The sequence below is a fragment of the Sorex fumeus genome, unplaced genomic scaffold (genome assembly GCF_029834395.1).
Source record: "Sorex fumeus unplaced genomic scaffold, SorFum_2.1 ptg000048l, whole genome shotgun sequence".
Classification (NCBI taxonomy): domain Eukaryota; kingdom Metazoa; phylum Chordata; class Mammalia; order Eulipotyphla; family Soricidae; genus Sorex; species Sorex fumeus.
The window spans coordinates 8,648,092-8,668,975 of NW_026606105.1; the positions used below are offsets into that span (position 1 = coordinate 8,648,092).

General features: G+C 46.8%; 1 protein-coding gene across 1 annotated transcript in view; it reads left to right on the forward strand.

Moving 5' to 3' along the window:
- The window catches only part of SVOPL (SVOP like), a 54,079-nt gene extending 37,166 nt beyond the window's left edge, over positions 1-16,913 (forward strand). The window contains exons 10-15 of the mRNA XM_056123971.1: positions 4,617-4,828; positions 6,425-6,536; positions 7,521-7,602; positions 9,282-9,371; positions 15,602-15,715; positions 16,884-16,913. Coding sequence (XP_055979946.1) covers positions 4,617-4,828; positions 6,425-6,536; positions 7,521-7,602; positions 9,282-9,371; positions 15,602-15,715; positions 16,884-16,913 — 640 coding nt within the window. The remainder of the gene's footprint in view (positions 1-4,616; positions 4,829-6,424; positions 6,537-7,520; positions 7,603-9,281; positions 9,372-15,601; positions 15,716-16,883) is intronic.
- Positions 16,914-20,884: the final 3,971 nt, after the last annotated feature.

The window sequence follows — 20,884 nt, forward strand, 5'->3', positions numbered from 1 at the left end:
TTGTAGGGGATAGATATGAGGAAGCATGGAGCCCGGTGACTTCCTGTCACCAGGTGGGCCAGAAGTCCTGGGAACAGGGTGATGGTTGATTCTGGGAACGTCATTATTTTATCTGCCAGCGGTCATTCACTCCTGAGCAAACCTTATAGCAGGCACGCATCACATGCACCTCTCTCTCTCTCTCTCTCTCTGTGTGTGTGTGTGTGTGTGTGTGTGTGTGTGTGTGTGTGTGTGTGTGACTCTCTCTCTTTCCTTTTGGACATTATAGCTTGCAATACAGATACTGAAAGTTTATATCCCTTTACCTACTTTCAACACTCTTGTCAAGAGTGATCATTTCTAACTATTAGTCATACTGGTTCCTTCTCTATCTTAACTGTCCTTTGCACACACCCCCCACCCCCCACCCCGCAACACACACACACTTGTGACAAGCTTCCAACCATTGACCAATTCTCCTGGCCCCTGTTTTTCCTAGCCTTGGACATTAGTCTCGTACTATTTTTTGTTAATCCCACAAATGAGTGCAGTTATTCTATAATCTATCCCTCTCCTTCTGACTCATTTCACTCAGCATGATACTCTCCATGTCCATCCACTTAAAAGCAAATTTTGTGACTTCATTTTTCCAAACAGCTGTGTAGTATACCATAGTTTATTTATCCAATTATCTGTTCTCAGGGACTTGGGTTGTTTCCAGATTCTGGCTATTGTGAATAGTGCTGCAATGAACATAGAAGTGCAGATGGCATTTCGGCTGTGTGTTTTAAGCCCCCAGGATATATTCCCAGAAGTGGCATTGCTGGGCCAAATAGGAGCCCAACTTCTAGTTTTTTTGAGGAATATTGTTCTCCAAAAAGGCGGAAGCTGTCAACATTCCCACAAACAATGAATGAGATTCCCTTTCTCTCCGCATCTGTGCCAACACTTTTGAATATGTGCCAGTCTCTGTGGAATGAGATGACATCTCATTGTTGTTTTGATTTGCATGTCCCTGATGATTAGTGATGTAGAGCATTTTTTCATATGCTTTTTGTAGCCAAGATTTCTAAAAGATACAAAAAATGCTAATTACAATGAAAAGATGGACTCTATTAAATGAAACTCTCTGTGCCATAAGACAGGAAGAATCTGAAAGAGAACCAGCCCCAGGAGAAGACATTTTATTGGTAACTGTACAGCAGAGTCACACAAAACCCACAAGAGAAGGCAAGAGCTGTGCTTTACCCCAAAATATGTTACCCCTGAACACAGAGCCAGGAGTACACCCTGGGCACTGTGGGTGTGATCCAAATCTCCCTTTTCTCCCCCCCACCCCCCCCCCCCCAAAAAAAAAGAAAAAAGAAAATAATGTGTCTCAAACTTCTGAAGACATGTTCAACCTTAAAATCACCAGGGCAACACCAAGTAAAACCAAACCAGTTTCCATTACAAATCCACACAAGGGCTAAGCTGGCATCCTGACTGGATCAGGCAGGCCATTGGAGGGACAGTCTTTGGGATATGCTTCTGGGCACAGTGCAAATCTGTCCAAGGACCGTGGTGAGCAGGAAGAAGGTTCCACTTCTGATTCTTGCACATGGTACTTAGGACTCAGCACCATGTTTCCCCGAAAACCTTCACCGAGTGCTCATAGCGTTAATTTATTTGTGTCAGCCCCAAACAACAAAGCCACAAGTGGATCAACAGCACACGGGTTGTGAAACTTTAGCACCAGGAAATCCTCTCCAGTGATGAAAACAAGGGAGCCCGGGCCCTCTACTCAGTGCCACTATTTTACCAATTAAATAATGAGCTAGGAAAGCCAGGCATGCCTATGATGTGAGCCCATTTACATGAAGACAGAGAGAGACGAGACCAAGTGAGAGTGTTCTGACTTGTAGTGCTTGAATCCAGGAAAAGACTTGTCTTTTTTCGAGATATAATCATCGTGTGTGTGTGTGTGTGTGTGTGTGTGTATGTGTATGTGTGATTGTATATGTGATTTTGTGTGTGTGTATGTGTGTTTATGTGTCTGGGATCCAATTCAGGGCTCACACGTGCCGGGCATGTGCTCTGCAACTCAACCACCTCCCAGCTTTCTCATCACTGTTAATAGGCTGGCAGATATCCTCTTGAGATTTTCAAATGCTTTAATACTCTTGAAATCTGAAAATTTACTGTCACTGTCCTCCCATTGTTCATCGATTTGCTCGAGCGGGCTCAGTAACGTCTCCATTGTGAGACTTGTTGTTACTCTGTTTGGCATATTGAATACGTCACCGGGAGCTTGCCAGGCTTTGCTGTGCGGGCGAGATACTCTAGGTAGCTTGCTGGGCTCTCCAAGAGGAGTGGAGGAATCGAACCCAGCTCGGCCAGGCTGGCTGCGTGCAAGGCAAATGCCCTACCGCTGTGCTATTGCTCCAATTTGAAATGACTTTAATAACTAGGAAATGCATTTTTGATTTTTTTGTTTGCTTTTGGTATTTCGCTATGAATGTTTTGAATTGTACATGCCAGATGTGATCCCTGAGCACAGATCTAAGAGGAAGCACTAAGCATTACTGAATGTGAGCTACAATTTTTTTTTTTTGCTTTTGGTATTTTTTTTTAATTGTGCCAGTATTTCTGGGGGGATATAACTAGGTGTGGCAATTATTCTGTGACATATGGTAATTGCATCTTATATTGGACACAGGCTCCTCTATCAGCATTTTGTGGAATTACCCGACTGAGGGGGCAGTAGAGTAAGACCATGGTGAACATCTGAGTGGCTCAGATCTGAGATCGATACTGCGCTGAGGTGCTTTCAAACAAGACCCAGTTTCAATTCCATCCCACCCCTGGATGCCTGTTTCAAGCCTCAGATGCTTGGAGACAATTACTTTCCTTCCTTTTTTTTAATTTGGGGGAGGGAGGTGTGTGAGTGGGGGAGAAACTTGGGCCACAGTGGCACTCAGGCTCCTGACTCTGTGCTCAGAGGGGTCACTCCTGAAAGTGTTTGGGGGATCATACACAGTGTCTGAGATTGGATCTAGAATCTAGGGTCAGGGACCGGACCGGGGTTGGCTGTGTGCAAGGCAAGTGCCTCAGATAACCTTAGCCAGCTCCAAACTCATCCTGTACCCCCATAATAAACAACCATCACTTAAATCCCAACCACACCAGCCCAGGAGTCCCTGGTTGTTGTCACATGTCTTTCCTAGTTGGTTTTTACAACCATTTCTGTGAAAATAAGAGGTGGCTGAGGGCTTCGGGTGGCCTGATCAAGGCTTTACACGCCTTTGATATGTGAACCTTTCTATGTGCCGTTTTCATGTCTCAATATAAACAGGTACCAAAGAACGGAGATGAGAGAAAACACACAACTAGAGGCCCCCCTCCATGGCTCTGCACAGCCGACAGAAGTTGCTTTGGAAGGCAGAATTCTAAGGGGGGCCCTAGGCTGCCCCCTCAGTCAGGGTAATTCCACAAGACGCTCATTGAGGAGCCTGTGTCCAGTAAAAGATGCAATTACCATATGGCACAGAGTAATTGCTACACCCAGTTATATTCCCCCCCAGAAATACTGGCACAATTGAAAAAAAAATGTAGCCACGTTCAGTGATGCTCAGTGCTTCCTCTTGGATCTGTGCTCAGGGATCACCTCTAGCAGTGCTTGAGTTACCATATGGACGTAAGGGATCAAACCAGGGCTAACTGCCTATAAGGCAAATGCCTAAACCCTTGTACGTCCCCCTAGTGTTACTGACACTTTAAAAACAAACAAACAAACAAGCAAACAAAAAACACCTGGGGCCAGAGTGATAGTACAGTGGGGAGGGCATTTGCCTTGCAGACGCAGCCTATCCAAGTTCAATCCCCAGCATCCACTACGGTCCCCCTAGGACCATCAGGAGTCATTCTTGAGTGCAGAGCCAGGAGAAACCCCTGAGAATCGCTGGGTGTGACCCAAAGAGCCAAAAATAAATAAATAAATAAAATAAAAAACAACAAACCCCAAATTACCCTTCATATAATGGTCACATCAAGAGAGAGAGACAGAGACAGAGAGACAGAGGAGAGACAGAGAGACATAGGTGGGTCTGGAGGAGAACTAAAGGCATACCCTTTGCGGAGTTTATATATGAAATACGCAAGCCTGCAGCCTTCGCAGACGGAGGGGCAGATGGGCCCAATCTAATCTCAGCGGCCTTCCAAGCTTTTCTCCTCCTGGAGCCCAAAGTTTGGGACGTTAGCGCGATGCTGGGAGGGGGTCGCTGAGTGAGGCTCACCTGTGGGGGCTTTGAAGCCCAGAAGGAGGAAAGCTGTGGGAAGCTGCCAACGCCAGCCTGAGCACCCAGGGTCCTGTTTGCTGGAGGAAGTTCTGGCTGCTCACACCCAGGGCCAGTCCACGGAGCTGACCAGCAGGACACCCTTGGGCCACTTTGGGGGCTAACGGCAGGCACAAAGGTCAAACTTCTCCACTGCCTCCGCCCCCCCATCCCCCCACCCCCGGGGTCCTCCACCCTCTGATCCCCAGGCTGCTGTTGTATGTCCCCCAGACCCTTCTCTCTCTCCCTCTGTGCCCACACCCTGATCCCCTCCTCCCAAGCTGGGGGACAGCTTTGCCCAGCGCCCTCTCTTCTTGCTCGCAGGCTGGGCATCTCCTTCGCCTACTATGGGGTCATCCTGGCCAGCGCCGAGCTCCTGGAGCGGGACCTGGTGTGCGGCTCGAGGACCGAATCCGAGTCGGAGCCGGTGGTGACCGTGGGGGACTCGGAGGAGACGCAGGGCCCCTGCTACTGCCACATGTTCGCCCCCTCTGACTACAGGACCATGATCATCAGCACCCTGGGCGAGATAGCGCGTAACGTGTCTGCTGCCCCGGCTGGGCGGTGGAGGCGGAGGGACCGGGGTAGTAGCCAAGGCAGCCCTGCTTGGGTTCTGTCCCCCCACCGCACAGGACGGTCCCCCCCGGGGGCGGGGGTGTGCCTGGGAGGAGGGGGCTTTCCTTGCTCTTTGTGTGCCTTCTGAGTTGCCTTTCGGGGCTCTGGGATGGGAATGTCTGGATTTCAGCTGGCCCCAATAACGGCATCACAGCCTCTGCTCAGCCCCGAATTTGTTTTTCCTGGAGTTTGTGGTCCACAGTTAAGGTGGGAAATAGGACAGTCGCCAGCGTTTGGGACACCGTTAGCATTGTGCTGCCACTAGCCGCTTATTACTGGCTAGTTTGTTCCTCTAACTGTGCCCACTTTGCTAAAGTAAATAATCACACATCTATGGGCAAAAGACAGAGGCTCACTAGTATCCCAGGTTTGTTTATGGAGGTGAGGGGACAGTGCTCAGGGGGTCCAGAAGCCACGCCCAGAGAATCTAAGCAACTAGGCTGGTGGTTCAGTGGAGGATGCAGGGTGTGGCCAGGCCTGAAGTAGGAGGGAGCCCCAAACAGAGCTACACCCCCGGTGTTAGGGATGAGTCAGGCTTGGGTATCTGCAGGGCAGGCACCTTAACTCTTGCTACTGCGCTGCCTGCTAGTCACAGCTTTCTGGCACCCACTGGGGGCTTGGGGAAGTAGGTGCTACTTTTCTTCTTTCTCTTCTTTTGGGCATTGTGGTTTGCAATACAGATACTGAGAGGTCATCATGTTTGATCCTTTACCCACTTTCAGCACACATCTCCCATCCGGAAGATCCCTTCTAACCATCTTTGTCATAATGGTCCCTTCTCTGCCCCAGCTTCCTTGTCCCCCAGCCCTGGAGGCAGGCTTTCAACCATGGACCAATCCTTCTGGCTCTTGTTTCTACTGTCTTTGGGTAGCACTGTAGCACTGTCCTCCTGTTGTTCATTGGTTTGCTCGAGCGGGCACCAGTAATGTCTCACAACAAATTGTGAGACTTGTTGTTACTGTTTTGGCATATTGAATACGTCACGAGTAGCTTGCCAGGCATTCCTGTGCAGGTGAGGTACTCTCGGTAGCTTGCCGGGCTCTCAGAGAGGGGCGGAGGAATTGAACCCAGGTCGACTGCGTGCAAGGCAAACGCCCTACCCGCTGTGCTATCACTCCAGCCCTACTATCCTTGGGTATTAGTCTCTTACTATTTTTTTTTCATCCACAATTGAGTGCAATCATTCCTCGTCTGTCCCTCTCCATCTGACTCATTTCACTCAGCATGATACTCTCCATGACTATCCATTTATAAGCAAACTTCATGACTTCATTTTTTCCCTAAGAGCTGCATAGTATTCCATTGTGTAGCTGTACCAAAGTTTCTCTAACCAGTTGTCTGTTCTCAGGCACTCAGGTAGTTTCCAGATTCTGGCTATAGTGAACAATGCTGCACATGCAAATACAGGTTCCAATGTCATTTCTGCTGTGTGTTTGCATCGGGGGATATTCCCAGAAGTGGTACTTCTGTACCCCTTGTTTTCTAGGTCCTGAAACTCTTTGTCATTTGTTTTCTAGTGAACCCCTTAAATATCCTGGGCATTAACTTCCTGGGGAGACGGCTGAGCCTTTCCATCACCATGGGGTGCACAGCCCTGTTCTTCCTCCTCCTCAATATTTGTACTTCCAGGTATTTCACATTGTTCTTGGTTGGGGACCGAGGGTCGGGTCAATGCCCGGGGCCTCTTCCTATCTCTGGGTTCAGGGGCCACTCCTGGTTGATGATCAGGGGCAGTGCTGGAGATGGAGCCTGTGTCAGCCACTTGCAAGGCAAGCTCCTCCTTCACCCCTGTACTATCTCTCTAGCTCCCTTCATGGGGCTTCCAAATAATCCCATTTTGTGCAGCGGTTTTCAAGTGGGGTCTCCTGATCCAAGCTGGGGGCAGGGGGTGGGTGTACGGGCAAATCCATTTCACAGGAAAAAGGCAGAATGCACTGTTTGTCTGAATCTCCCTTTGCCCACCCCTCTTGCCCTCTCGCACTTAGCAGGCTCCCTTCAGCTACCACAGGGTGGGGGGGGGGCAGTGTGGGGTCCTCACTCCACCTAACAAGGTCATTGAATCGCTGCGCCAAGCTTCCTTTGCAACCAGGACCCTAGTTTCCCAAGTCATCTAGAAGAGACCATTGTCCCGGTGGTGTAGTGACCTAGCGAGGGACCTGTGAGATAGAAACACAGATCACTCTTTCGCTTTCGGAGGTCTCACCAGCAATGTTCAGGGGTTACTCCTGGCTCTGTGCTCAGGAATTATTACTAACAGAGAGACCATCTGGGATGCTGGGGATCGAACCCAGATTGGCAGCATGCAAGGCCAATATACTACCCACTCAACTATCTTTATAGCCTCCAAATGCATGTTGCTGTTAACTCAGAGACCTGATGTAGTTTCTGTCAGATGCTTTATTCTGCCTGGAAGGCAGGGGACAGGTGGCATTATGTGGACTGCGGGCTGGAATGGCACCTTGGCATGCCCAGGGAGGGCTGCAGGCCTGAGTAATGTCCTTGGTTCCCACTCCCACAGGGATGGGGTCACCTGGAAGCCTCCACAATGCCCTTTCTCAGCAGGAGTCCCCCTAGGTCGCCTCTACTTCCTTCCTTCTCCCCCTCTGTCCCCAGTGCTGGCCTCATTGGCTTCCTCTTCATGCTGCGGGCGCTGGTGGCAGCCAACTTCAACACCATCTACATCTACACTGCGGAGGTGAGTGCCTGGTCCAGAAACTGCTCCAGGAACCCTCTGGTCTGTTTTCAGAGGAACTCCCACGCTTTACACAGCTTAAATGGGGGAAGTTCTTCCATTAGAACACAGTCAGGGAGCTAGAGGGATGGTACCGTGGGGAGGGCACTTGTCTTGCATGTGGCTGACTCAAGTTCAATCCCCCACATCCCATATGATTGAAGTTCAGTCCTTGGTCTCTGCTATGATGGATCCCTGAGTGTAGAGACAGTAGGAAGACTTGAGCACTGCCGGGTGTTGGCACCCAAACCAAACCACAACAATAAACAACAGTTTTGCCCACAATCTTATTAAGCAACATTTGCTTCACTTCTGCAGCTTTCATAAGAATCCTGACTCTCAGGCCGGAGTTAGGATAGTGGTGGAGGCATTGTATGCAGCCAGTTCTGACTTGATCCCCAGCACTGGATATGGTCCCCTGAGCATCAGCAGGAGAGATCCTTGAACACAACTGGGTGTGAACCCCACGTGCAACCCCATACCCCCGAAAAAGAAAGAAAAAACATGACTTCTGAGTCAGTAAATTTCAGACTGAGACTTTATTATAAATGTAAGAGGGAAAGAGTGCAAAAGTTGAATCTGCCTTAAGATACGGTGATAAGAATGGTGACTGGGGTAGTCGCTCCCTGCTCTGAATCAGTTCTTGTCACTGTACTGGATGTTTCAGGGGCTCATTATTGGGTGTGTTGTCTTCTCACCCAGCAGAAACAGAAACATCTGCAGATCTTTTTTTTTTTTCTTTTGCTTTTTGGGTCACACCCTACAATGCACAGGGGCTACTCCTGGCTCATATACTCAGGAATTACTCCTGCCGATGCTCAGGGAACCATATGGGATGTTGGGAATCAAACTCGGGTGGGCCGTGAAGGCAAACACCCTACCTGCTGTGCTATCGCCCCAGCTCCACACCTGCAAATATTTCTAACTCTCAATGGAAATGGTCTGATTCCAGAGTCCAGCTTCTCAAGTTCTCTCTGGAACATTTGATTAAATACTTATTTGGAAGCCGGGGATGTGGCTCAGGGGTAGAGCACATCTTGCATGTAGGAGGTCCTGGGTTCAACCCCCAGTACTGCAAAAACAAAAACAACCCCCCAAACCACACACACAAATCCCCAAGAAAGAGCACCTTCCCCCACCTTCCCGTCCAGTTTGGTATTTGCTCATTTAAATGTTAGTGTCTAGTTTTTCTTCCTGCAGTGCCAGGATGCAGCCCAGGGCTCTCACTCCTGATCCACCCCCCTGCCCTAAGTATCTTACTGATATTCTAACACAATGAAAACTTTGTGCTGCGAAAATGTGTCTCCTATGTCCTGTACAGGGTATTTGGCATCTAACGCATATTCCAGCTGGAGCGATAGCACAGCGGGTAGGGCGTTCGCCTTACAAGCGGCCAACATGGCGGACCCGAGTTCGATTCCTCCACCCCTCTCGGAGAGCCCGGCAAGCTACCGAGAGTATTCGATATGCCAGACACAGTAACAACAAAGTCTCCAATGGAGACGTTACTGGGCCCGCTCGAGCAAATCGACGATCAACGGGAAGGCCTTTACCTTTACCTTAACGCATATTCATTCCGAAGCCTGATGGGGTGGGCGGGGAGGGCGGAGCAGGGCTCACTCAGCTGACCTGTCCTTCTGCAGGTGTACCCCACGACGATGCGTGCCCTGGGGATGGGGACCAGCGGCTCCCTGTGCCGCATCGGTGCGATGGTGGCGCCATTTATATCCCAGGTATGTCCCGGAAACTCTGAAGGGACGGAGGGGTCAGGGGTGGGGGACAGGGACCCACCTCTTTAGGGTAAGAGAACTGTGGGTTTCCACTCCCTTCACTAGTTTTCTCGAGTTGCCCTTTCTCCTTTTTGTGTGTGTGTGTGTGTGGGGAAATGGTGAGGTAAAAGCTCCCAGACCCTTATGGCATGGGTGTGTGGCACAAGGGGCCAGAAGATGCTGGGGATAGTTGGGGGAGGATACAGAGGGTGTGGGTAATGCCAGGACATGGCACCGCTGAGAACATGAAGGAGGGGAGGAGGCCGGAGCCAGGTAGATGAGCCCAGGTACTAGCCTGGGGAAACTGGCGCTGAACCCATGGGGGTGTGGGGAGACTGGCCGCTGCATCCACGTAGGAGCCTTGTCTCAGGAAGGCAGAGGCAGATAGGGTGACTCTAGTCAGGGGGCTGAGGTGACGTCATGCTGCCCCTTCATCATCTTTTGGTGTCTGGAAGCAGAATCCATCCAAGCTGTCTGGGCAAGAAGGCAGAAGACCCCAGGGGAAGGAGTGCAGGTTTTCAGAGGAAGGGTTGGTGACGGCTGAGCAGGACATTTTCCAATTTGGTTTTTACAACACTGATTTTGGAGGCTGGAGAGATGGTGCTGGCGCTAGCCTTGCCTTGCATGCAGCTGACCCTGGTTTGATCCCTGGCACTGCCTGGAGGAACCCCTGAGTACAGCTGGGTATGGCCCCCAAACCAAAAACCAAACCAAACCAAAACAACCCCACTGATTTAGGTGAAAAAATCAATTTTTTTTGAAAATTAGTTCAAAAATCAATTGACTTGAAGCTCAATTAGGTGTACAACCTTATTGATTTTCTCCAAGAAATTGCACCCTAGATTCTGACCCAGAAATCCCTAACTGCTGCTGTTACCAGGATGAGCATTTTGAGGTCTTATGCAGAGAGCTCTGGGATTTCCTAAGTGGCAAGCCCATCTTCACTCCTTGCTTAAAACTGTTCATTTGCAGGCCAGAGCGAGAGCACTATGGGGAGGGTGTTCAGCTTGGGTTCGGTCCCCGGCATCTGGTATAGTCCCCTGAGCACCATCAGGAGTGACTCCTGAGGGCAGAGTCAGGAACAACCCCTGAGCATCGCTGGGTGTGGCCCCCAAACAAGTAAACAAAATTGTTCATTTGCTTCTATTTTACAATGATGTGGTCTGTCACCTCACTACTCGTCAGCCCACAGATCTATCTGGTTTGGTCTCTGTTCTCATTAGTCTGACGAGACTAGAGGACTAACTGTTACAGGCTGCACTTCATCCATCTTCTCAGAATCCTTTGGAACCATCTGGTTACATTGTGGCTCTCTAGTTAGTCCAAATCCAAGTAAGACTTGGTGAGTTCATGGAATAGATCAGTTAATCAGGAAACATAGAACCCCACCCCACCCCCCACCACCTTTAGAGCTGTCTTCTTAGCTAACAATAAGATTTGCTTTTCATTCACCTAAGTTCCTTTCAAGCCCTTTGTTGGAATTTTGTTTTCTTTATATATTCGTAGGTACTCCATGACTTTCATTTCTTCACTTTTCATTGTGTTGTGACTAGATTGATAATCTTTCATTAGAGCTTCTAACATCCTAACCCCTTGTTTCTAGGTAGAAAAGCTGGCAAGCACCTTTGCCCACATTGATTTTCACACAGCCAGTATAAAGGATCTCATCTGGTCTCTCATTCGAATCTCTTGAGATTGTCAGGCCTGTGATTTCATGTGGCCTGTGGTTTCAACCAGTCCCTCCCCGCAGAACTCTCCCGGTAGCATCCATGGCCCAGCCCTGGACTGCCTGTTTCCTCCCAGCTGAAAGACCTCGTTCCTTTCCCAGGAACGCTCCAGCCTGGCTAAAATCGCTTCCGTGATTCCTGAGAGTCTTTCAAAATCATCTCACTTGGCATCTTCTTACACGTAGGATGGTTCCAGTGCCTTTGGGCATTTGTTACACCCCATTTCTTCATGGCCCACGTATGAGATCATTCTGTGCTTGTGCCTTTCCTTCAGACCAACTCACTCTTGTGGTATCTTTTGTCTTTTTGGGGTCACTCCTAGTGATGCTCAGGGGTTACTCCTGGCAGTGTTCAGGGATACCAGGGCTTGAACCTGGGTAGGTTGTGTGCAAGGCCCTACCCACTGTCCTATTGCTCTGGACCTCTTCTGGCATCTTCAGATTACCCTGCACATTACTGTTCCGGTAACTGCCTGTTTGTCATCCTATTTAAAATCTTCCTTCCCCTTTCCATGCATGAGGCTTGGTTCAATTTGGCATAGCAAACACTGTCAAACAAACATTGTCCTCCCGTTGTTCATTGATTTTGTTCGAGCGGGCCCAGTAACGTCTCCATTTTTTTGAGACTTCTTGTTACTGTGTTTGGCATATTGAATACGTCACGTGTAGCTTGCCAGGCTTTGCCGCGCAGGCGAGATACTCTAGGTAGCTTGCCGGGTTCTCCGAGAGAGGCGGAAGAATCGAACCCGGCTCTGCTGGGCTGGCTGTGTGCAAGGAAAACGCCCTACCGCTGCACTATCGCTCCATCTCAAGAAAAAATAAAATTTTTTTCTTCCTAAGTCCCAGACAGATAGAGATGGATGAGTGCAGATTTCTGCTTTTTTAGATTCCAAACACCTATTACAGTGTCTGGCATTCAAAACATCCTGGGCTGATTCTTTTGTGTACAGAAAATAAATCCACTAAATATTATGACAAACTATTTTTCTGAAATGTGAATCAGCTGGGAAAAGCAGATGCCAACATGGAATTATATGTGTGTGAGACTTCTTGGAAGGGTGATGGATGCTTTGCCTCTTTAGTCTTGTTTTTGGAGAACTGGAAGAATTATCTGTGACCAGGAATTCTGAGGATGGGCTTCTTGGGTCACTATTTTTTCCTGGTCATTTCTCTTATTTTATATCTTTGATTGAGTAAATATCAGAGTGAGTATGTGAGTATGTGTGGTTATCTCAGGGGTGGTGCCTCGGGTCCACATATGCAAGGCCTGTGATCTACTAAGTCCCACTCCTTGGAATCACTTAAAAATCACTTAACTTCCCGTTAGTCGTCGATTTGCTCGAGCGGGCGCCAGTAACGTCTCCATTTGTCCCTGTCGTGTGTTAGTGTAGCCCAATGGCATCTGTTCACTCCGGAAACATGAAGGGCCTCAAACCGATCGTTCATGATCTTGACGAAGAAGTCTGGCCATCTGGTAGGTGGGCGGCCACGCGGTCTTTTGACATCCCGTGGAATCCAGTCGGTAACAGCTCTAGTCCAACGGTCGTCTTTAAATCTCATTACGTGACCAGCCCATCTGATTTTTGACACCTTGGCAAATGAGACAGCGTCCCTGATTCTTGATCGTCGACGGATGTCAGAACTCCGGATTCTTTCTCTCATTTGAGTGAAACGTGATATTCCAAGCATAGCTCTTTCTATTCTTCTTTGGGAGACCTGAATAGCGTTCTCATCTTGTTTGCGTAGGGTTCAGGTCTCTGAGGCATATGTTAATGCAGGAAGAACAGTGGAATCAAAGAGATGTGCCCAGAGCCGGAGGTTCTTCGTCCTCTTAGCTATTTCTTCTACGTTCTTGAAGGCGTTCCAAGCCGCTCTCTTCCTCCTGCACAGCTCAGGTGCCAGGTCATTTGTCATGCTGGCAAGCTACCGAGAGTATTCCACCTGCACAGAAGAGCCTGGCAAGCTATCCGTTGTGTATTCGATATGCCAAAACCAGTAACTACAACTGGTCTCATTCACCTGACCCTGAAGGCTTCACCGACATGACAGCACTGAGAAGGATGAGAAAGGAGAGGCCGACAAAATCTCAAGGTCGACCTAGGCTGCCACAACGAAGGAAGACAAAAATGATCGTCTGTATTTTCAGTGCACATACGCTAGCATCAGATGCATCCATCGAGGACCTGATGGTACAAGCGCGAATGATCAAGTACGACATCATTGGTCTGACCGAGACAAGAAGGCACGAATCTCACCATGCCGTTTTCGACACTGGAGAAGAATTGTTCCTCGGAACATGCGATAAAAGAGGTGTTGGAGGCGTCGGTGTCCTTGTCAACACAAACTTGGCCAAGAGCATTGATTCATTCGAATGCCTAACAACCCCAATCGGATGTTTACATTTGAATAGATGTGGCTCACTGCCTGCAGTTTCTATCTTCGTTGTCTACGCACCAACATCTCATTATGATGAAAGAGAAATCGAGAAGTTCTACATGGAGCTAGAGAAGTTCTATAAAGAAGACCACACCTTCTACAAGATCATTGTGGGTGATTTTAATGCCAAGATAGGACCGAGAAGATCAGCTGAAGAACTTCACATCGGGACCCCTGGCCTAGAATGGAACGAACAGGGTGAGAGACTGTCTGAGTTCATCATGTCGACCAAGACCACATCATATTCAATCGACGGTTTTGCCTGACCGATGTCGCTGTTGTCCCAAAATTTCGAACAGGATCGGACCACCGTCTCCTTCGTGCAAAATTCTACTTCACAGAGCGGGGAGAAAGGGCTGCAAAGTTCAAAAAGAGAACTCCCAGAATGACCACCAACTGGGAACTCTTTGGTACTATTGCAGCAACATGGGAAGATGCCATTGTTGACAACATTGACGAGGAATATGATCAACTAGTTCAGCACCTCCATGAATGTGCGAGGAACACCAAGAGAGAGATAGCCACAAAAAATCGCCTATCTTCGAAAACTCTTGAGCTAATTCGCCAGCGTGGTTTGGCGCATGCCTCAGGCAACCGCAAGCTAATGTCCGAGCTCGCAAAGCAGTGCAGAGATGTGATCAAGGAAGACCTCAAAGAGAGAAGAGAAGTACTGGTAGATGCGGCAGAAGCCGGGAAAAGTATTCGTAACGCCCGCCTGTCCTTCGCCAACTACAAAACCAAGATGGCTGCCCTCCAATGTCCTGATGGATCCATCACATCCTCCAGAACGGCAATGGAGAAGATTATCCATGACTTTTACTCAAATATCTTCGATAGCCATGTCCACTTGCCGACATACCAAATTCCACAGGATGGGTATGTCGTTCCCAACGTTCTCCCTTCCGAAATCCGACACGCCATTTTGTCGGTAAAGAAACAAACAGCACCCGGCCCAGACAAGGTCAGACCTGAACACCTGAAGAACCTGCCGTCAGTACTCATCAATACACTGGCTCGGCTCTTCACTCGCTACCTGTCTGAATGCAAGGTTCCGTCCCAATGGAAAACCAGCAGGACCGTACTACTGTTCAAGAAGGGAGACATCCATGACATTGGCAACTATCGCCCAATCTGCCTATTGTCTGTCATCTACAACCATTCATTATTGAATATCTATATTCAAACTTAATTACTGTGTGGGGAGGCGGCAACTCTTATGGTGGGTTGGACTGTATATGACACAGGATGCTGGACAGTCACTTGGGCCTAAATGTGAGATGGGTCTTCCTTCTAAGTTTTCAAAGCTTCTCTCCAAATTGCAATATTCTGTAACTACAGAGAGCTTTGCTATTAGCTAGTATTAAAGTGAGTAAAACCAGGCCAAAGGTTTTATTTTTATATATACACACTTGTGTTTATAATATATGCAGGCAGAAACTCTTTCTTTCGGGTTTTGAGCGACAGTATAGAGGGCAGGGCATCGGCCTTGTGTGCAGCTGACCTGGTTTGATCCATGGCATCCCATAGGATCCCTGGATCCTGATTTCTGAGCACAGGGCCAGGAGTCTCTTGAGCCCTGCTGGGTATGACCCAAAACACAATATTTTTTTATAAATGGATGGGTGAAGCTTTTGTTGTGCTATATAAAATGTTGTGGAAAAAAGAAAAGATCTTTTGAGACTGCGAGATTACAGCTGTTTTAGATGTTTTTCCTGGTTCATCCTTTTAGAACTGAAAAGAGGTGTCTGCATTGGGAAGAGGGGAGAAGCAACATCTCCTCACTCAACTGGAGCCTCGTTTGCTCTGCAGCTGTGAGGGGTGGGTAAAGTGAGAGGTCTGTGCTGACATCCCAGTGTCAGGTCTAGTTCACGACACCGTTCACAAAAGGCCAACACCACCTTAGCCCACAGAGGGATGGGAGGTGTCAGGACAGGCAATCTGCAGACTGGTGAGGTGAATGATCTCCCCACTGCTGTACAGATGGGTTTGGAAGTTCCCAGGGCACACTAACCGAGGTACTCCCTGTCCACAGGTACTCATGAGTGCCTCCATCCTGGGGGCCCTGTGTCTTTTCTCATCAGTCTGTGTTGTATGTGCCATTTCTGCCTTTACGCTGCCCATTGAGACCAAAGGACGGGCCCTACAGGTAAGAGCACCGATGCCCCTTATTTATACGCAGCCCCCAACATTTGGCATATGCATATCCTATGAAGACATTATGACATCCAGTGTGAGCTGACAGGAGTCTTGGGGGTAGCACTCAAATAGAAAGCAAGCGATTATTAAGTGAAATCTCAGCTTTCTCTAAGAATCGTAGTGAAGTCAGAGAGCGAGCAGAGGTCAAAGTGCCTTGCATGCTGCTCACCCTGGTTTTACCACGGCACTTGCTCTGGTCTCCTGAGCACCCCTGGGTGTCACCTGACCCCCCCACCTCCAAATCAATAGGAAAAGTTGTAGTGGGAACAGGGACCAGGTGAAGGAGAGCCGTTAAGGCCTGGGCACCCCAGGTGTCTGTCCACAAGTCAGCACTGTGGCAGAAGTGGCTGGAGGAGCTGAAGCACCTATTTGTGCTGCCTAGAGTCTTTATTGGCATTACCTCAGCATTGGCAGCTCTGTCTCATGATCACTCTGGTGGTGTACCCAGAGTATAAGGTGTGCTCCCAGGGTAAAGGAGAAGAGTGGGCATCTATGTTTGGGTCTCCAGGTTTGTAGGAAATGCAGCTTGCTGGGGGCTTCATGGGTGCTTGCAGGGAATGAGAGAGAGAGGTGTTGGGACTTGACCTGAGTCGCTGTTTCGGTGACTGAATGTGATTTGCTTTCCTTCCTACGTCCCATTCTGGGTAAACCTTAGACATGTTTGAATTTATGATTTATCTCCTCTGTTGTCTGAGAAACAAGGAACACACGGTTAAGGGAAAGCTGTACACTAAATCTGTTTTCGAGGTTCGAAACAGATTACTCTATTTCTCTATTTCCCTCCTTGCTGGTTTTTGAGTCACAGATCATATAACCTGTTAAGTAATTATGGATTGAGGTGCTTACTTGCTAAGATCATCCATTTATTGAATTCTTAAGGGCAGAGACCAAACGAGATGATCCATGATTTCTCTCAAAGGATTATCACATCTTTTAAAAAATGGGGAAACTTGGAGGTAAAGTTGAATAACTTGTAACAAAAGAAACATGCTAACAAGTAGTGGAACCAGGCATTGCAAAATCAAGCGATGCTTGAAAATCTTATACTGGGACTTGGTTCTAAGCATGATGAAACCATTTTGTATATCTGTCTAGAAGCTTATTTCCTTACCACTTAGGTGGCAGTTCGCATAAATACAATTGTATGAGCTCTGGATGGCGCTACTCTCAGTGATACAATATTAGGGCAAATCTAAAAGTAGTTCAAGCATTGTGATTACTTAACATAAATTTCATGACTGATAAAGCAGACTTCGAGAAACATCTGAAAGGACAATGGTGGACTCATTTGTTCTCTGCCTTTAAGAATTCAATAAATGGATGATCCTACCAAGTAAGCACCTCAATCCCTGATGCTTAAAACATTAAGGCAAAAACTGTCACTTCTAAACTTTGAGATCAAATCTCAAAACTTAGACTGGATGAATCAACCTCATCAATAATTAATAGTAATTCCACTTCAGAATACACTTTAAGCCTTGTAAATAAAAAAATGAAACTGAAAAGGATACTTACATAAAAATTTCTAAATATATTGTTAGAATAACAGAATTATGGGGTTATTATTGCTTTTTAAGATATAGCGGCTCTCCAGCACGGCCACGACTCCAGAGCACAGAAACCAATTTCTTAACTATCTGACTTTCAGTATAAATACTTCCAGGGTCAAAAAGTAAAATAGCAGAAATCCAAAACCAACATTTAATTCTTGAACCCAGCTGTAGAAAGCAAATCACGTCACAATGCTTTTTCAGCATGTCTGATTTGGGGGGGGGGGGGGTAAACTCTAAATAATAGTGGTGAATCTTTTATTGAAACAATGAATCTAATCAAAGCAGATAGAGTGTTAACTAGAATTCATCTGCCCCACAGGGAGTGGGAGGGGTGGAGGGTGGGGTTTTATTGGGGTTCTTCATGGTAAAAAAAAAAAAAGTATTGGTAAAGGGAAATGTGTTTGATATTTGCATGACTGAGACCTAAACCTGAAAGCTTTGTAACCTTTCCCAAGGTGATTCAATAAATAAAAAAATAAAAAAAATAAATTAAAAAAAAAGATATAGAAGTAAATACTAGGATCTGTTTATTGAAAAAGTTCTATTACTAAGTTTTATTGCTAGATGAGTGTGAAGTTTTTTATTAAATGATCTATTTAATCACTTATTGATCTATTAAAATTACTTTTTCCCCCAGCAAATTAAATGAAGATCAGCATACCTGTCTACCAGATCTGTGGCACATTTTAAGAACCAGATTTTATTTCTGTATGCTACTGGTAATTAAGAAACAGATTACACATTTAAAATAACCAAAACCAACCTGAAAGTAAGGTGGCTAACTGCATAGTGATCTCTTTCCTGTGAGACAATAGAGAAACAAAAATTAAGATAGAAAAGGTATGCCTATGGAAGGAGGGAATGGGACCTTGTCTTTATTGCTGGTGGGGACATGTCTAGTAGGGGCCGTGATGGGGATGCAACCTGAGGATCCCACATAGAAAGCATGTTAAATTTATATGAATAATAAATCTCAGATAAAATGAGATCTTCAAGGGTATGCACACTTGAGTGCCTATAATTTCTAACAAAAAATTGTAACCAAAAAAGTGATAAATCTCATAAAAATGATATACCTGAACAGGCATGCAGACTAGAGTCCCTAGAAGTTCTAACAAAAATTGGGCTGAAATGTGTGCTAAGATAAGAAGGTAGGGTGGTATTGCCAACTCTTTCAAAACAAACAATAATTTCACAATTAAAATCAGTGTATTAAAATTGTGATCTCTATGGAAAATTGCTTGTGCACACAAAAATGCTAATGCTTAAATGAGTATGACATTTGTATCTGAGCACCTAGAACGGGGAATAAATACTCTCCCCCATTACTACTAGCTAATTGACTTTATGGAGAATTGATTTCCATGTTATCAATTATGTGCCCTCTCCTGGGCATGAATACTAACCTAGAGCATGCCTCACTCCACTAGATCAAGTTTCTACATCTAAAAATGGGGATCCCTAGTTGGATTGCCAAGTCCTCCCACCCATTTTGTAGGGCACTATCCTGCATGAGTAAACTTGCAGATGGTATGAGGAGTAAGGGCCCTCCTTCAAAAAGGGTTCAGACAATTCCTAACTGAAACACAGGCACAAATGGCTTAGACAGGAAGGTGATAAGGACGGGCTCTACAGCTGAACTTTCCGGGAGCGACCAGTCTATGGGCTGACAACTCTGGAGTATTCTCACAACGGGAATGGCTGAATCCCCTCACACGCAGAAAACCCAATATACCCTCTGCCCATACTTGCCATCGTGTGGGTAGAGAAATGGCTCAGCACCGTGTCTCCAAACAGAATATAATACTGCTGAATCTTCCAGACAAAATGCTCCTGGCTGAGAACTCTGGGGCCTTGTGGGAATGGAGGCGGCAAACTCCCCTTTCTGCAGGCTTCAGGCACACTCCACCTAGAAATGGCCCAGCTCCACGGATGAAACTCATCATGCCAAGCTACCCAACATCTCCAGATCTATAGATCTTGTACCATGTGACAACTCAAACTGTCATAGTCAGCCTAGTAGGATCATAGCAAATCTGATGGGTAAGTTGCCCAGACGACCACTGAGCTCAACGACCTAAACAATAACTCAGAAGGCTCAACTAGCACTAACTGGCATAGTAGATCCTCAATGACTTCAGTAATGCCAACTAAGATAGATCACAAATAACTATTGATCTAAGATTTGGTAATTCCATTTACCTCTGTGTTGTAGCAATATGAACTAAATCTGTTTGTGTCTGCCAGGGAGCCAACTGGGGTTGGTGGGTGTGAAACTTGGGGACACTGAAGATCACACTATGGCTGGGATTGGTTTTGGAACATTTAAGAGCTGAAATAACAGTTATTATGGACAACTTTAGTAAAACACGGTGTTATAATAACATTTTTTAAAAATAGTGGGCTCTAAAGCTGACTGCCAAGGGGCTGTGGGATGAGACTGCCACAGAACCTCTGGGGCTCACTGCTCCTCTTTAAGAATGCGATCCAAACAAAGTTTATATTTGAAACTTTATATAACTCCAAGACAATGACTCTGGTAGTTCATGAGGGTGGCAGCTGTTCAACTTGTGAAGGTATCAATTAATTTCACAGCATAAACTTCAGGGAGATGCAGGGAAATAAGACAAATTCAGATTGTTTAACCAATGCCATCAAAGTAAATAGGCTGGATAAGAGTTATCAAGGCATCTGGCACAACAAAGAACTCAAGGAGAAGATGTCGAAGTGACAGCACAGCGGGTAGGGTGTTTGCCTTGCATGTGGCCAACCTGGGTTCGATCCCTGGCATCCCATATGGTCCCCCAAGCACCACCAGGAGCAATTCCTGAGTGCAGATCCAGGAATAACCCCTGAGCGTTGCTGGGTGTGACCCAAAAAAGCAAAAATAAAATAAAATGCTTGTAATTTAGGAGAAAAAAAAAAAAAAAGAACTCAAGGAGGGAACAGGTATCTCTATTTCTAATTCTATTTCTAATGGGTATCTCCATGGCCAACACTATGGAACTGGAGGGCATTCAACTGGCAGACCAGAGCACTCACCACATCAATTTATCAGTCCTGGGCTGGGGTAAGTTGACCATAGAAAAATGTTAGATCATCCAAGGGTTAGGTCACCCACAATCTTGAAGCTGCTGTGCAGAAAGATATACCAACCTCCTCTCCCCTAATCCTAACCCAGCACCACATTCATTTTCCCACATTAATTTAGCTCTAAATGAGACAAGGCCTAAGAAAAGAAAAAAAGGAACCTTCAATTTTCAATAACCAATGGCTTCTCCTTCCAGCATACCATTTTTGGGGGGGAGGGAGGGGGAGAAAGGGTCACTCCTGGCAGTGCTGGGGCGGGGAGGGGCATAGTGTCCTTGAGGATCAAACATGCATGCAATGCAAAGCATTTGTTTAGTCACTAAACTTTCAGCCCCTTCTTTTCTAAGAACTGTAGCCCTGAAAGTCACAGATACCTACAAAATAAAAAGGGACCTCTATAAACCAATTATGCACAATGTTCCAGTTATGCCAGATTTTTAAGAAGTGATATTAAAAACACTTAATAGCACTAGTAG